The sequence below is a fragment of the Vanellus vanellus genome, assembly GCF_965231255.1.
Source record: "Vanellus vanellus genome assembly, chromosome: 12".
NCBI classification, from domain to species: Eukaryota; Metazoa; Chordata; class Aves; order Charadriiformes; family Charadriidae; genus Vanellus; species Vanellus vanellus.
In genome coordinates this window covers 11199761-11214531 of record NC_138917.1, presented here as the reverse complement: position 1 = coordinate 11214531, position 14771 = coordinate 11199761, and the positions used below count along the sequence as shown (strand labels likewise).

Genomic DNA, 14771 nt, shown 5'->3' with positions numbered 1-14771 from the left:
CTTAATGATGGCGACGGTGGCCCCGCCCCGAAGCGGGGCAGGCTGGGAGCGGGGCCGCGCGGCGGGGAGCGGGCCTGGTGCGGGCGGGCAGGGCGGTCGGGCCGGGCCGGGCTGGGCTGGCGACAGAGCGGGGCCGGGCGGTCGTCATGCCGGAGCTGGCCGTGGACCGTGTGGTGGTGCATCCGCTGGTGCTGCTCAGCGTCGTCGATCACTTCAACAGGTAGGGCCGAACGGGCGCGGCGGCGCCGCCGCGGCGCTGAGTCACGGTCACGGGCCGCGCCGGGCTGAGGCCGGGCCGTGAGGGGAGCGGGCCCGTGAGGGGGGCGGCGCGCCGGGTCCCGGGGCGGGCAGATGGGGGTGGAAGGAACCCCGTCCCGCGAGGGGAGCGGCGCGCCCGGGCCCGGGCCGGTGGCTCGGTGCCGAGGGCCGCGGTCCCCGGGCGGCGGCGGGAGCGCGGCCTGCGGGAGCTGACGGAGCCCCCGGCCCGCCGCCACCGCCGTTGTTGTTTCCCTCTTCAGCAGGAGGAGTGTGGGTGCCCTTCCTTGGGGGCTTGGAACCGCCGTCCCGCTCCTGCGAACACGAGGGGGGGAGAAGCGGGGTTCGCTTCTAAAGCTGCAGCGGCTGAGCGGGGCATAAGTCATGTCCCTGTAAACAGCTAGTGTAATCTGTGCCTAATTTAACTTAATTGCGCCAATTGACAAGCAGTTTTAATGTGTTTTTTTGTTTTGTTTTTTTTTTAAAATCTCGCAAGGCAAACAAACTAGCTATTGTGAAAGCAAATTGTGGGTGACACCGAGCGGTGTCAGAGCTTACTCACTTTTTTATAGCCCATTGTCCTGCGGGGCGGCTGCAGCGTATTTGGGGTCACGCTCCCCCTCGTTAGCTGCATCGGACCTCGCAGTCCTCTTCCTGCGTCTCTGGGTTACAAGGTTTGGTTCGGAGGGCACCAAAACGCCTTTTTCTAGATGTAGACTAACAATCGGTAATAAAACGGTCATAAAGCCTTCTGTTTCAATGCATGTACTGTTTAACTTGTAGAAATTAGCCAAAATAGCTTGTCTGCTGTTACCTTTTTATGTGAATCAGGCTTTTTGTCGTCGGAACTGACAGCCTTTTCCATTTAGAATAGGAAAAGTTGGAAATCAGAAGCGAGTCGTTGGTGTGCTGCTGGGCTCGTGGCAGAAAAAAATACTAGATGTGTCCAACAGTTTTGCAGGTGAGTTTGGGTGTCCTGCCCTTGTTCAAACCTACCAAATTATTTAATAGATGAATTGCGTTTGAGTTTTTTTAAGCCACTCAGCCAGACCACACATTCTTCTTGCTACATACAAATCAGCCTATATCAAACAAAAAATACACACTGCTGTCAAAAATACACTTCTTCCAGCCAGTCTTGTGCTACACCTTCCATGTGAAATTGTGCACTGTGGAATGTTTCGGGAGCAGATGTAGACCTCTTTTAAAACGCTGGTGAATATTTTGCTGCATTGGACTCACTGACCTCTGCTGAGAGATCAGTGTCTCAACATGTCGTACAGAAATAGCAGCTCTCAGTGCTGATGTAGCTGTTACCTACTTGTGTTAAGATTTAATGTATATTTTAGCTTTGCTTCTTTTCTTCAGATTTTGTCTAATTAAATACTAGTTCTTTCCTTAAGTGTGTCGCTAATGGTGTTGAAGTAGTTCCTCTTAAATATTTATATGTGATGGTAGAAGTACTTCTTGAATGCATGGCTTTTGCTGACCCATTTGTCTTAGATCATTTCAATCCCAGCAGGGCTACTCTGTGACAAAGCAAAATTATCTCAGCTTACCTATGGAGTTTCATGGTTTATATGGGTTCTTCTTCTAAGTGTGGGCTGGTTTTTTTTCCAATTTTTGGAGGAACTTTCTTCCCTTTGAATTGAAAAGAGGGTGGGTTTTTTTGTCATTTTGACAACCTTTCAACTATGAAGCTTTTATTATACCTATACATTAGAAGACTGAGAACAGTCTTTGTTCTCAGAACTGAGCCTGTGTCCCTGTATACATGGTAACTGATAAAACTACTAGTTGTTTACTCAAGGGTAAATCGCAATTACTTAAAGTGCCTGGTTGTGTTCTAGTAGCCTATAAAAGTGCTGATGACGTGTTATGCACTGAAAACTACTTTTTCTCTAAGTGGACTGCTGTTGATCAACAAGCTATAAAGTCTGCTGGGGTACTCAATTTATCGTACCAAATGTCTATGCGCACTATTGAGTCACTTTTGTGTGGGGGAGGATTTCTGTGCAATGCTTGAGGTTGTCCACTGAGGGTAACCCTCAGAATGCTTTGCATTTCATTCCTCAGTGTTTAGAACTGTTAGTAATTATGAGACAGCCTCTACCTGAGAGAACTGACCAGCACTGCAGGTTAGCTTGTGCAGCGTAGCGTTTCAGAACAGTTGAAACTGATGAAAATCCACTCTCCTGTAGCAGCCAAAGATATCCTAAAACACAGTGTTTCTATAAACATTTTCATTCTGGAAGTTGGATTCTTAAATATTGATCTTTTGTTTTATTCACAGTACCTTTTGATGAGGATGACAAGGATGATACTGTGTGGTTTCTAGACCATGACTATCTGGAGAACATGTATGGAATGTTTAAGAAGGTCAACGGTAAGTTGAAGTCATCTTGCAGCAGGGATATGCTCCGAGAAATTTTCAAGACTCTGTATAGGGAAGTGACTTCATAGTAACATAGAGGGTTAATTTCTCATGTAAGAAGCCACTCCATGCTAATTCCTTGCATGGCTTTGCTTTCACTGATGGTATTCCGTGGGTTAATGTGTGTGAGTAGTTTGTGTTCTTAACAAATTAGTTTATACCTCGCTAGTTTTCCCAAGTCTCCTGACAGCTTTGTGTCTTCAGAATAATTTAGGTTTCAAAAATGACATTATTTCTGAAGAATTTCAAAGCTTTCTCCATTATAATCCATTCTATGCAGATGTGCCCTGAAATTATGAATGTAAACATTACAAACACATTTTCTAAGTAATGATTCTAATTGCTCTTCACCACTTCTTTAAAAAAGTGTCTTTACCGCTCAGTTTGTGACTTTCAAGCTGTGTGTTCAGCCATAACTTCAATTCCTTTGAATTTTCTTAGCCCTGGGACCAGTTGTCATTCACATGATACAGTTTGCATTTCTAGAATTTTTGCATCTCTAGATGTCAGAGTTTCAAGCTGTCACATCCCAATATCTGCAAAATTAATAAATTACGTGAAATAGTCCAGTTTAGTTAAGAACCTAGGACTAAAGTTATATATGTGATTAGTAAGCTACGATAAGTAAGTACAATTAATAAACTGACTTTGTCACTAGCCATGTCATTGTCTTGCCTACAGTATTTCATATCCCCTTACTTTACACTCGTCTTCTACGTGCATCAGATTTTCACCCTTGATTTGCTAATTCAGTCTCTGCCTAAAACTTTTTGCTGTTGTCTTACCATGCGATTCTGATTTAGAATCCTTTCTGGTTTTGCTCAGCTAGAGAAAGAATAGTTGGTTGGTACCACACGGGCCCAAAACTGCACAAGAACGACATCGCCATCAATGAACTGATGAAAAGATACTGTCCTAACTCTGTAAGTGCAGCATTTCTTTGGGTTTTGGGTTTTTTACCCCCTCTCTTTCTGGGAACCCTTGGCCCCCACCTTTGTTACTGGTATCACAGCATGTTAAAGACCTGGTAGCCATAAAGTAGTTGAGGAGCCCAGATCAGAGTCTTTTGAAACAGCTATAGATGTCTTTTCTCGGTGCCTGAAGTTAACACTTCTGAGCAGCCAGCATACCATTGCTGTGGAGGAAGAGCTGAATTCGGCATTTTTTTCTAGTCTTTGAATGAAACCCAGTTTTCTGAAATGTTTGCTTCTTCCGTAAGGTGTTGGTGATTATTGATGTGAAGCCAAAGGACCTGGGATTGCCCACAGAAGCTTATATTTCGGTTGAAGAAGTTCATGATGTGAGTGTTCAACAGTCTCTCTGCCTTTTCCTTGGAAAAGTGTTTCCATTAAAAGATGGCTGTTGGGATTGCCTTGTTTTTCTGAAGGATGCACATCCCATGGCACATAGTTGCCTTTTACATGTGAAATGTTGTTTTCACTAGTGAGGGCCTGTGACTTGCAGGCAAAATCTGCTGAAACTAGAGTTTAAATTCCAGTCATAATGTAAGCTTTTGTAACTAAAGCTTTCATCCACTGATGCTCTTGGAAGAAAAGCTGTGCATTTCTGCTTGTCCTAAGGAATTCCACAGCTCCAGTTATCTGATTAAAATGCTTCTTACCTGTTTCTGTCATGTCTGTGGCAATGAAGAAAGTCACAGACTGGAACACTTTTAAGATGTCACTTTTATACATCAGCCTGTTTGCAGAGGTGTTCTGCATAATTGCATGCTTATTCATTTGTGCACCTGCCAGTGCTGAGTAGGTAGGCCAGGCGTGAGCAACGCTTACTAATCACTTGCAGATAAACAACATACAGTAGTAAGTCAGCTTTAGCTTTTCATTTGCAATTGTTTGATTTAAATTACATTCTAGATGTATATAAAAAAAATTGATCCTTTTGCCTTTCTGAGGCCCTCACTACAGAGAAGAAGCTGCTCCCAGTATTCTAGGTCTTGTATCTGCAGGATTTGTTCTTAGTTTATTGAATTCACAGTAGTCCCAGTGGTGTTTTCTATTTACAGCTGTACACTGGTCCAGGCAGTGGTTTTGAAAACACCTGGGTAAAACTCATTCTCAAAAATTCAGGCTGTGAATCTTTCAAATATCTTCCTTAATCACCGGTGTCTAAATTGTAATTTTAATGCGATTGTTCCATATTAGGTGGTGGTTTGTTGTTTTTTTTTCTGGATCTGCATGTATGCTTCGAACTGGATGAGAGCAAATATCAGGATGGCAAAAGGTATCCTTAAGCGTAGTAAGGTTGTATCAGGAAAGAAATAATTATATTTGGTGAGACTTTCTATTCTGCCCACCAGTACATAGACCAGCAAAATACATTAATTGAAAATTAAACAGAGCACACGAAAGAAGAAATTGCTAGCAACTCTGGGCTTGTGACAGTTGGTACTACTAACTAAATCAAGAGAAATCCAACTAGACCCTTTCCTCTCTGATTCCTTGTGGACTGTTTATAACTACTTTGCTCGTTTCATTAATACAGTTTCTCATGCTGTATTTAAAATTCTATGTTTTTAAAAGGCATTGTGATTCACTTACAAACTTCTCCCCTTAGCTATGTACTTCGGTCCCTTGATACTCTGTTTTGCCATAATTTGCCCCATTGCCTCTTCCTGGTCCTATAAACGGGCATCAGTTAATCTTAGCTGTGACACTGTGAGAGTTGCCCCACTGTTGGCTTGTGTTCTGGCTAGTTGGCACGCAGCTTTGCACCTGCAGTCAGCTGGGTGCTCAGTCTGACCACGTCTCCTGTATCCTTGTACCTCCAAGGACGGCACTCCGACCTCCAAGACGTTTGAGCATGTGACTAGTGAGATCGGAGCAGAGGAGGCAGAGGAAGTTGGTGTTGAACACTTGCTACGGTAAGCATCTCTAACATGAAAGCGTTCTTGTAAAACTCGCCTAGCAGTGAATGCAATCCATCTGGCATCTGCCAGTGCCAACTTCCCGGGGGAAATGCAGATCTTGTTAAACATGCTACTGAAATTCTAAGAGCATATTCATTTAGCAGTCTTGCGTGGCATATTCACTTATTGCTCATGAAAAGTGTGACTGCCCACTGATGAGATGATGAAAACTTCATATTTGTTCTGTCAAAGCTGCATTGTTTGGAGCTGTCTCCAGCCGCTGTGTACCTCACAGAGCAGGACTTCATGGGAGTGTTGCTGATGGGTCTGTAGCTCTCCAGTCAAAAAAAAGAGCAGCCACCCCATACAAACCATGTCGCCTTTTCTCCAGTCAGCAATCCTGTTTTATTTCTCTCTATCCCTCTAACTGGTGTTACCAGTATTCCAAAGAGAACATGCACATACCACAGGATACAACAGTGATCTATTTTAGATATACTTTGTAATGTACATCAGTTTGTTTGCATTCTTTGACTTGAAACATTCATGTGAATTGTACTTCAGCTGTGCTTCAATCTGCTTTTCTTTTTAAGCTGGAAAGATCTCTTAAGTGAATATTCCCACCTCTTAGTGAGAGTGCAAAGTAAGGTTCTAATGCTGATTCTTTCTGTTGTGGGTGTTTCAGAGATATCAAGGATACAACAGTGGGCACTCTGTCCCAGCGGATCACAAATCAGGTCCATGGCTTGAAGGGACTGAACTCCAAGCTTCTGGACATCAGGAGCTACCTAGAGAAAGTAGCCATGGGCAAACTCCCCATCAATCACCAGATCATCTACCATCTTCAGGATGTCTTCAACCTGCTACCAGATGTCAACCTGCAAGAGTTTGTTAAGGCCTTTTATCTGAAGACCAACGACCAGATGGTGGTAGTTTATCTGGCTTCTCTTATCCGTTCCGTGGTTGCCCTGCACAACCTCATTAACAACAAGATTGCCAACAGGGATGCAGAGAAGAAAGAAGGACAGGAAAAAGAAGAAAGTAAAAAGGAGAGAAAAGATGAGAAGGAGAAAGACAAGGAGAAGAGTGATGTCAAGAAAGAGGAGAAAAAGGAGAAAAAGTAAAATGTGTAGTTTTTTTATTTGTAAATTAAAAATCTTGTAAACTAAATCACTTTGCAGGGTTCTTTTCTCTTGTTGAAATTGTCAATGCTCTGCTTCCTTCTACTTTGATATCTGGTTTTTGTGTTCATTAGAGCATGGCTGGATAGATCTCAAAATGGCAGCTGTCACAACAAACAGACAGCTACTGTGGGGCAGGCCTGGCAGTTTGGGTCTTGACACTGGGCAGGAAGGGGTAAAAGCCAGGGGAAATTTATTTTATTTTTTTTTTTTAGTGCAGCATTCTTCCTTCCCCCAGTGCTCCTTCAAGGGCTTTTGGGCCAACAGCTGAGGATTTCCACCACATATTGTGTTAGACTTCATGCTAGGTACCTGTCTTACCTGACGTGCAGGTTTTCACCGTGAGACCTGGTTTATTATTAGCATCAGTTCATTTTTGAGCTGAGGAGGAGGTGCTGAGTTCCGGAATCACTGTGGAGTGAATTGGAAGGAGGATGTTGCTACTGCTGGCTGCTTTCTTCCAGCTGTGCCTTATGCTGGGCTAGTTTGTGGTGGTGTTTTCTTTTTTGCTATCTTTGCTAGCTGACCAGTGACAAGATCAGGGTTGGCTGTTTTGTTACCTGACACTGTAAAAAAAAAAAAAGAAAATAGATAAAAACTATACTCCTGGCTCATGTGCTATTTTGCAGGGGTGGAAACACAGAGGGGAGGGTGAGGAGGGAAGGTGGTGTGTGGCATTACCATGCTTTGAAGAACATCTTCCCTTCCTCCCATAGGACATGAGGTCATTACCATATTAGGCTTGCAGTGTCCATATGTACTTGCATTTTTCAAGACTAATTCATTACAATTAGCCAGTATTTCATGCAACATAAACATCTGTATATTTAATCTGGCTCCTATTGGCCAATCCCTGGGCACCTTGTTCCCTGTCAGTGTTGCACAGGTGGCACGTCGCTGCTGTTGCAGCTTCCGCAGCTCTGTGCCAGTGCAGGAACTGGCTTCGCTGCCTGCCTGGGGAGGCACAGAGCCCCCTGCCAGCCCATGTCTCTCACTCCTTGGGCGTTGTGGTTAAAATATTTGTGGTGGCAAAAAACAGGCTGGCCTTTTGTGCTGGGCTGGCACTGGGAAGTGTCAGGGAGCCTCCCTTGCGCAGCATCTCCAGGACAGCCACACCTATGACCTGCCCTCCTCTATCACGTCACCGTCCCACATCAGGACAACAGGGATGGGGAGTGCAAGTCACTGCTCTCTGCTCTCCTGGGCCAAAGGGGTAGGATGGATGTGTGCTGCAGCATCTCGTGGGAGATGGGACAGAGGGGTATATGCCTCTCCCAGGCAGAAGACACCACCAATGCCCCTGCCACCTCCCAGGCTGGGTGACCAGCGCTCAGGGTTCCAGGTGGACACGACCGCTGCGTCAGCACACTGGTGCCAGGAGCCTGCCACAGCCATGGAAGCATTTCTTCTGGGATTGGGCTGGCACAAGCTGTGCCACACTTGGCACTATTAAAAAAAACAAACAAACAAACACAACAAACCCACACAAAGAACCAACCAGCCAAGGCAGCTGCTGAAAAGCAAAGTCATGGCAAAATTACTGGATGCAGGCTGTCCCACACTGATATGAATAGTGGGTCTGTTTAGTTCTGCTTGCGTTGGATTTTTTACTAAACACCGCCAGCCTATGGCCATTGGCCTCGTTCACCTGATTTTATTCCACCAATGCTGCTCTGGGTTTCAGAGGGTGGCACAGGGAGGCAGCTCCAGCTCTGGCAAAGCGTCCTGGAGACATTTTTAGCCAAGTGTGATTATAGGTTGGGCAAGACAGGCAGGAGTGCTGGGCCCAGCCTGACTCTCCTGGGCGGTGTGTGCACGGAAAAAAAATACGTATTATTTGTGACCTCACTGATGAGCTGGGTGCCCATCACAGCCCTTCAGCTGAGTCCCTGCACTGCACTGGGCTGTCGCCCCCGCGCAACACACCGTTCAGCGACACGCACCTCGGCAGCTGCTTATCATTTATTGCACAAGAAGTCGGCATCGCTGAGGCAGGATGGTGCAGTACAAAACTACCCGGTTACCAGTCAAAAGCTATTGTAATGTCTTGTATCCATAGACTTCCTTTATGTACAGCTATGTACACCAACGCTCACACGGGTCTGTCTCCCCAGTGCACGCTGAGGCGGGGCAGCAGCGGAGGTGGCATCCCGGTGAGGGGCAGAGGCCTGATCCTGCCCTCACCCACAGCTCTGGGAGCTCCTGCCACCAGCCCGGCAGGCAACAGAGGAAACATGGGGAGTTTGGGCCGAATCCACAAACCAAGCAGAGGCCAGGTGTGCCCCGAGGCTGCTGCGGAGCACCAGCTCCAAGCAACACACCACTTAAATATTAAATACAAGAGCACAGGGGGCACACGCTTGCAAATCAAAACACACAACGGATGCAGTCGGCCAGGCTCTGGGTCCAGGCAGCCATGGGTCCGGCGTGGGAAGGGGCCGTTCCGGCCCTCATGTGGTGCATCACCCCCAACAGCATTGGTTGAGGGTTCCCCATTACCTTTGCTGGGTGCAGGATCGGGACCAAATATGACCCGAGAGTCGGTTTGAGAGCCATTTTGTTTCCCTTCCTCACCTGCACGTATTAAAGCACCATGAAAAGGCAGAAGACACTAAAGGGGAAAAAACGGCCTTTGTCGAAACCACATCTCATTTAACTGTGCCCGCGAGGGGGGGACGGCAGAGCCTGGGTGTACCGCATGCTGCCTGCCAAGGCCCAGGGCTTCGCCCGTCCCCTCTGCGCCAGCCCCTGCCCCTCACAAGCTGAGCAGCGCCCGGCTTTTACATCCACCTCCCCGCCACACCTCCAATTTGGGGAGGGAAACGCAGACCCGTTTCCCCTGGGGCGGCGTTAGTGCAGGTCTCGCGCAGGAACAAGAGCAACAGCGTCCGCAGCTGCCCGCGCACCATCCTGCGGAGAGGGCTCGGCGCTGGGCTCTGCCGGCACCGACAGGCAGGACCTCACAGCCGGCAGCGCTCCAAGGCCCTCCCCACCCCAGGAAAGCACCAAAGCTCCGTCACTCCTGTCCAAATCCTTCCGTCTCCTCAATCGCATAAAGCAGCTTCTCCTTCAGCTGTTCGTAGCTCTTGTAGGGAGGCAGATCCAGACGGTTAAAGCTGGAGAGACAGCAGAGGCCGTGAATAGCGCTGCAATCCCAATTCTCCTCCCCACAGCAGGGTCCCCTTCCGGCCTCAGCCACGCACAGCGGCTGCGGTAAGATGCACGGCCAGGAACAGCAGCAACGTCCCACAGGAACGCGGGTGGAGGGGACGGAGGATGCCCAGGGCCCTATGCAGCCCCGCAGAGACAGCCAGTGGTTGTCCCCATGTGCTCCTAACGGGGCCAAGGAGAAATGACTTACCATGTATGGCTCCGAGGCAGCCACGTCTCTTTGCCAACTTTATCGATGCAGAATTTCTGGGGCCCGTTGCTGCCTGTTAATTATGAGCACAGTAAATCTCATTACATGACCAGGAGCTGAAACAGAAAACCCTCCGACACACTGTTGGCCAGCAGATCACACCATCACACACCCTTATGATCCTAGAGACATATCAGGGCATACAGAATCACAGAATGGTCAGGGTTGGAAGGGACCTCTGGAGATCATCTAGTCCACCCCCCCTGCCAGAGCAGGGTCACCTACAACAGGTTGCACAGGATGGCGTCCAGGCGGGTTTTGAATGTCTCTAGAGTGGGAGACTTCACAACCTCTCTGGGCAGCCTGTTCCAGTGCTCCGCCACCCTCAAAGTAAAGAAGTTCCTCCTCATGTTAAGATGGAACTTCCTGTGTTCAATTTTGTGCCCATTACCTCTTGTCCTAAAATAAATTCGTAGCAGCTCTCACTGCCTGTTCTCACCCCTTTGCAGAGCGGACGTACAAAAAACAAGAAAGAAGAAAGCTGAAAAGCATGTTCACAGCACAGAGAGATAACAGCACAGCTTCTAAGCAGGATGGTTAAATACCAACTGCTAAAATGTATTTTATCCATAGACCCGCAGGACTGAGCAGGTCCACCCGAGAATTTTAAAGGACCTGGCTCAGGAAGTCTGAGTCACTGAAGTCGCTTTTTAACAGATTATGAATGCTGGAGAGGTTCCAGGGGGCTGGAAAAAAGCTAATATGCCAGCAAGAATAAACAAGTGGTCTAAGTTAGCTGGTTAGCTTGACACCGATTCCAGGAAAGTAAGGGAGAGGCTGGTACAGGCCTCAAAAAGTAGCAAATTAAAGGATGACAGCAGAATAATGCCACACTGTGGTTTTCTGGAAAAGGGGTTTCATCGCACAAAAAAATCAAAATTGAATCAAAAATCAAATCTCATTCAAAATAAGATTACAAACTGGACTGACAAAGTTAACTGTGGTGGCACAGTTGATGGCTGAGGAATTTGTTTGGGTACGGCACGCCACCGGATTAATCACCATACTCAGATGTTGCAGCTGATTCACCGCTTACGTGCTGCGGGCTGCCTTGCATGCTGCGATGGAGACACAGCCAGCCAGGTCCCACCCACCAGCCCCCCCCGGCCCCTGCCCACGCTCGCTTCCCCAGGACCCCCTGCCCGAGCCGAGCACCCGGGAACACGCACCAATGAGCTCTGCGAACCCCCCGACAGGCAGACGGCAGGTCCCCGTCACAAACTGCAACAGCCGGATCCTTTTCTCGTTGTCCATCTCTTTAACCACCTACAACAAGAACGCAGCAGGAGAGTGGGATCCCCATCACTCCCAAGCCCGCAGCCCGGCTGGGCCTGGGGCACCGTCCTGCAGCACAGCTCCTGCTATGAACACCCCGTGCCCGCTCAGACACAGCCCAGGGCGGTGCAGCACGCCGGGCATGTGGTCCGGCCCTCGCCTCTGGTCCCACACCCTCAGGGACAATGAGCAGCTCTGCCCAGCTTTACCCTCCTCCAGAGCCATTTTTGACCCCTTTCTCTCCTGGCCAGCATGCAGCAGCACCGCCTGAACTGGCGCAACTCTATTACATGTCACCCCCTCCCGTCATCCTGCCCAAGAGCAGCAGCTATTGCTAGAAGCACGCTGACCACTAAGTGCTGCCTGCTGTCCTCGGCAGCGGCGCCGGGGCCTCTGCCAGCCACAGCCAAATGCTGCTTGCTGAACACGTGCTCGCGGTTGTATTTTGTTCTTCCTGACAGCCTGGTGAGGCTGCCTGTCCTGGGCCAGCCCTGCCTGCCCCGGGCCTCGGGCAGGGGACAGTCCCAGGGCTGGGGAGCAGGACAGAGGCACTGTCGGTGCTGGGACTGACCTGCCAGAACCATTGGATCTGTTTGCTGTTCTTGGTGTAGTGCCGGTAGATGGTGTTCTTCTGCCAATCGTTCATGTCAATCTCCTGCATCCCGCACAGCATCAGCTGGGGACAGGGGACAGTCAGCAGGGGGACAGAAACAGGGCCCTGTGTCCACTCCTCCGGTTGGAGTGCTGGAGCTGGATTGCACAAGGTGCAGGCTCCAGCACTGGACAATGGAGGTGACCGGGAGGAATTCCTCGCCTCCAACAAGATGTTTTCTTGCTAACAGACCCAACGAGCCACCCCCCAGACCCAACCACCTGGGGCAGGGGCACCCCCATCAGCAGAGCCGAGGGGCAGAGGGTGCAAGAGGAGCCTGTGCGCTCTGCCGTCACTGTGTGCCATTCCCAGGGCAGCCTGCAGCAGGGTGGGAAGCGCTGGTATCTCCGCGTCCCCATCCCAGCGCAGGCGCCGGCTCACCTCCAGCTCCTTCTCGTCAAAGTACCGCAGCCACTCCAGCGGCACCACCTCGTTGAACCCGTCCAGGAAAGCCTTGGTCTGCTCCTCCACACCCCGTGTGAACCTCCAGTCCGTCAGCAGCCTGGGAAGGCAGACAGCCGTCGGCAGGCAGCCAGCGCCGCTGGCCCAGCACAGGGAACCCCTGCCATCCCTCCCGCTGGCGGGGAGGGCCCCCAGAGCTGAAGGGGTGTGTGGGGAGAGGGAGAGGGGCTCCTGCAAATCACCAGGGCTCCCCTCAATTCCCTCTAGCGGGTTTCTCTTTCGACCTCCGAACCCAAGTGCAGCAGACAGCCCCAAGCACAGACCAGCAGCTGTCAGGGGAACGAGGGGTGCAAACCATGTCCCCTGTCCAGAGCCTACTGTCAGCAGGAGCTGGCCCTGGCAGCCCCCAGCCATGGACAGGCAGGGTGAGCAGCCACGGGACAGGGAGAGAAGTCTCACCCTCTCTCCCCTCTCCTCTTTCCTGAAAGTACTGGCAACTGCCCAGCCAGCAGCAAGCCAGACCGCAGCAGAGCTCAGCCGACCGCGCCAGCCCATACTTGTCACAGGCCACGTAGCCCAGGGAGGCGGCCACGTCCCAAGTCCCACATTCCCACCCCAGAACTGCCCTGCAGCTGGCAGGGGTAGGCGCCCCGTGGGGGCGTTGGGATGGCCACTCACATGATGTACTCCTCCTTGTTCTCCTCTGTCACCCGGATGCTCTCGCCGCCCTCCTTCAGCTCATGGGTGGTCACCTTGCCCAAGATCTCCATGTCCTGGATGAAGTACAGCTCCAGGCCGCACTCCTCCAGGCTGTTCTCCCTGCAGGAGGACACTGGGATGTGATTTCTGACAGGCACCTGGCAGCAGTGAGGAGCCATGGGGAGGAGCGCTGCCTCCCCCGCAGCAGGACGGGCCCCAGGCCGGGATGGAGAGCGGGCCACTCACTTGGTCCAGACAATAGAGTTGTAAAACTCGGGGTCAATGGATTCCAGGTCCTTCAGCGTGGGCCGCTTGTTCAGCATCCGCTTGTAGAAGGGTAGTGTGAAGCCGGTATCAATGAACTTCCCATGATACAGAGCCTGCGGTGGGGAGGTGACGCCAGGTCACGGGGGACCCCAGGACAGACCCATGGGGCGAGAGGATGCTCCACCACTTGGGCAGCCATGGAGCAAAAGGGAATCACTCCTGGTGTCCCAGAGCTACAGCACTCACTCCCGGCTGGCAAATACAGTGGGGAGGAGCGGGGTCTCCCCGACAGCACTGCCTGGGGACAGCTCACCCAATGCAGGGTGTGCTCACAGCCCCTCTCCCCTCCCCACCACAAATTCCACCGCGTCTCCTTCTCCCCTCGCAGCTCTATTAAGAGCACTTGTTTAAACAGAGCTGTGCTGTGGCTTCCCTGAATCCCTGGCTTCCAGGAGCCCCAAGGCAAAGGCAGCCAAAAATAATGCAGACGCTTGTCTAGAACGGCCCAGCGGTGAGTAATAGTCTGGGGTTTTATTGGTATCCTGCAACGCACAGGGCAAGGCAGGACAGAGCAGGGACCTGAGCAGTGCGCAGCCACCTCCCGTGCACACCTCATGGGGCTGTGGGCCAGGGACCCTTCCCTGAGCTCAGAGAGCCCATGGCAGCCCCCATGGCAGCCCAGGGCCGGGAAACCCGTGGCACATTTGCCTCAGGGAATGCGAGACGAATGGGAGGAGCCGCTTTGGGGCTCGGGCAGCTGGAAAATCTCACACTGCTGGGGCTAAAAATAGTCACCGGAGCTGCAGACCCAACAGCACCTGGGGTGGCAGCCAAAGATCTGGAGCCATCCCCGCCACACAGCCCCTGGGAAATCAGGTCCTCTCTGGCCCCACAGCCATTCCCTGGATTTAAAAGGCGTCACCCCGCAGCTTTCCCCACAGCACCCCCTCAATAGCCCGACTCCCACAGACCCACACCTGACTGAGAAGGGGCTTAAGGAGGGTGACAGTGCTGAGCTGAGCACAGCCACAAACGCTACAGCAGCTTGGGGCTGAGGTCCCCAGGGTCACGGGTGGCCCAGATGAGAAAGGTGTGGAGGGGGAGCAATGTTGGTGCAGTGCTGCACTCCCCTTGGCGTGGCTTGGGCTGGAAAAGGCCACAAAGCCTACAGCACCAGGGACACTGGGGCTGGAAAAGGCATGCCACCCACGGTGCTGGAGACCTCAGCCTCAGCCCCAAGCCACTGTAAGGGTTAGGGTTCAGAGAGCCATAGAGCCTAGTACAGCCATGCACGCAGAGCTTCCCCTTGCCCCGCTGAC

At 50.9% G+C, this 14771-nt stretch overlaps 2 protein-coding genes across 2 annotated transcripts in view; one reads left to right on the top strand and one right to left on the bottom strand.

Annotated features, from left to right (window-relative positions):
• Positions 1-65: 65 nt before the first annotated feature.
• Positions 66-6728, top strand: PSMD7 (proteasome 26S subunit, non-ATPase 7). Its single transcript, XM_082489253.1, has 7 exons — positions 66-220; positions 1125-1216; positions 2549-2641; positions 3515-3612; positions 3909-3989; positions 5479-5570; positions 6241-6728. Exons 1-7 carry the CDS (start codon positions 147-149, stop codon positions 6677-6679), a joined length of 969 nt encoding a protein of 322 aa, XP_082345379.1. The 5' UTR covers positions 66-146; the 3' UTR covers positions 6680-6728.
• A 1958-nt stretch (positions 6729-8686) lies between these two features.
• The window catches only part of WWP2 (WW domain containing E3 ubiquitin protein ligase 2), a 44839-nt gene continuing 38754 nt past the window's right edge, over positions 8687-14771 (bottom strand). The window contains exons 18-24 of the mRNA XM_082489477.1: positions 13432-13565; positions 13165-13305; positions 12466-12586; positions 12004-12108; positions 11327-11423; positions 10098-10170; positions 8687-9852 (exon numbers count right to left, since the gene is read on the bottom strand). Coding sequence (XP_082345603.1) covers positions 9753-9852; positions 10098-10170; positions 11327-11423; positions 12004-12108; positions 12466-12586; positions 13165-13305; positions 13432-13565 — 771 coding nt within the window. The 3' untranslated portion in view covers positions 8687-9752. The remainder of the gene's footprint in view (positions 9853-10097; positions 10171-11326; positions 11424-12003; positions 12109-12465; positions 12587-13164; positions 13306-13431; positions 13566-14771) is intronic.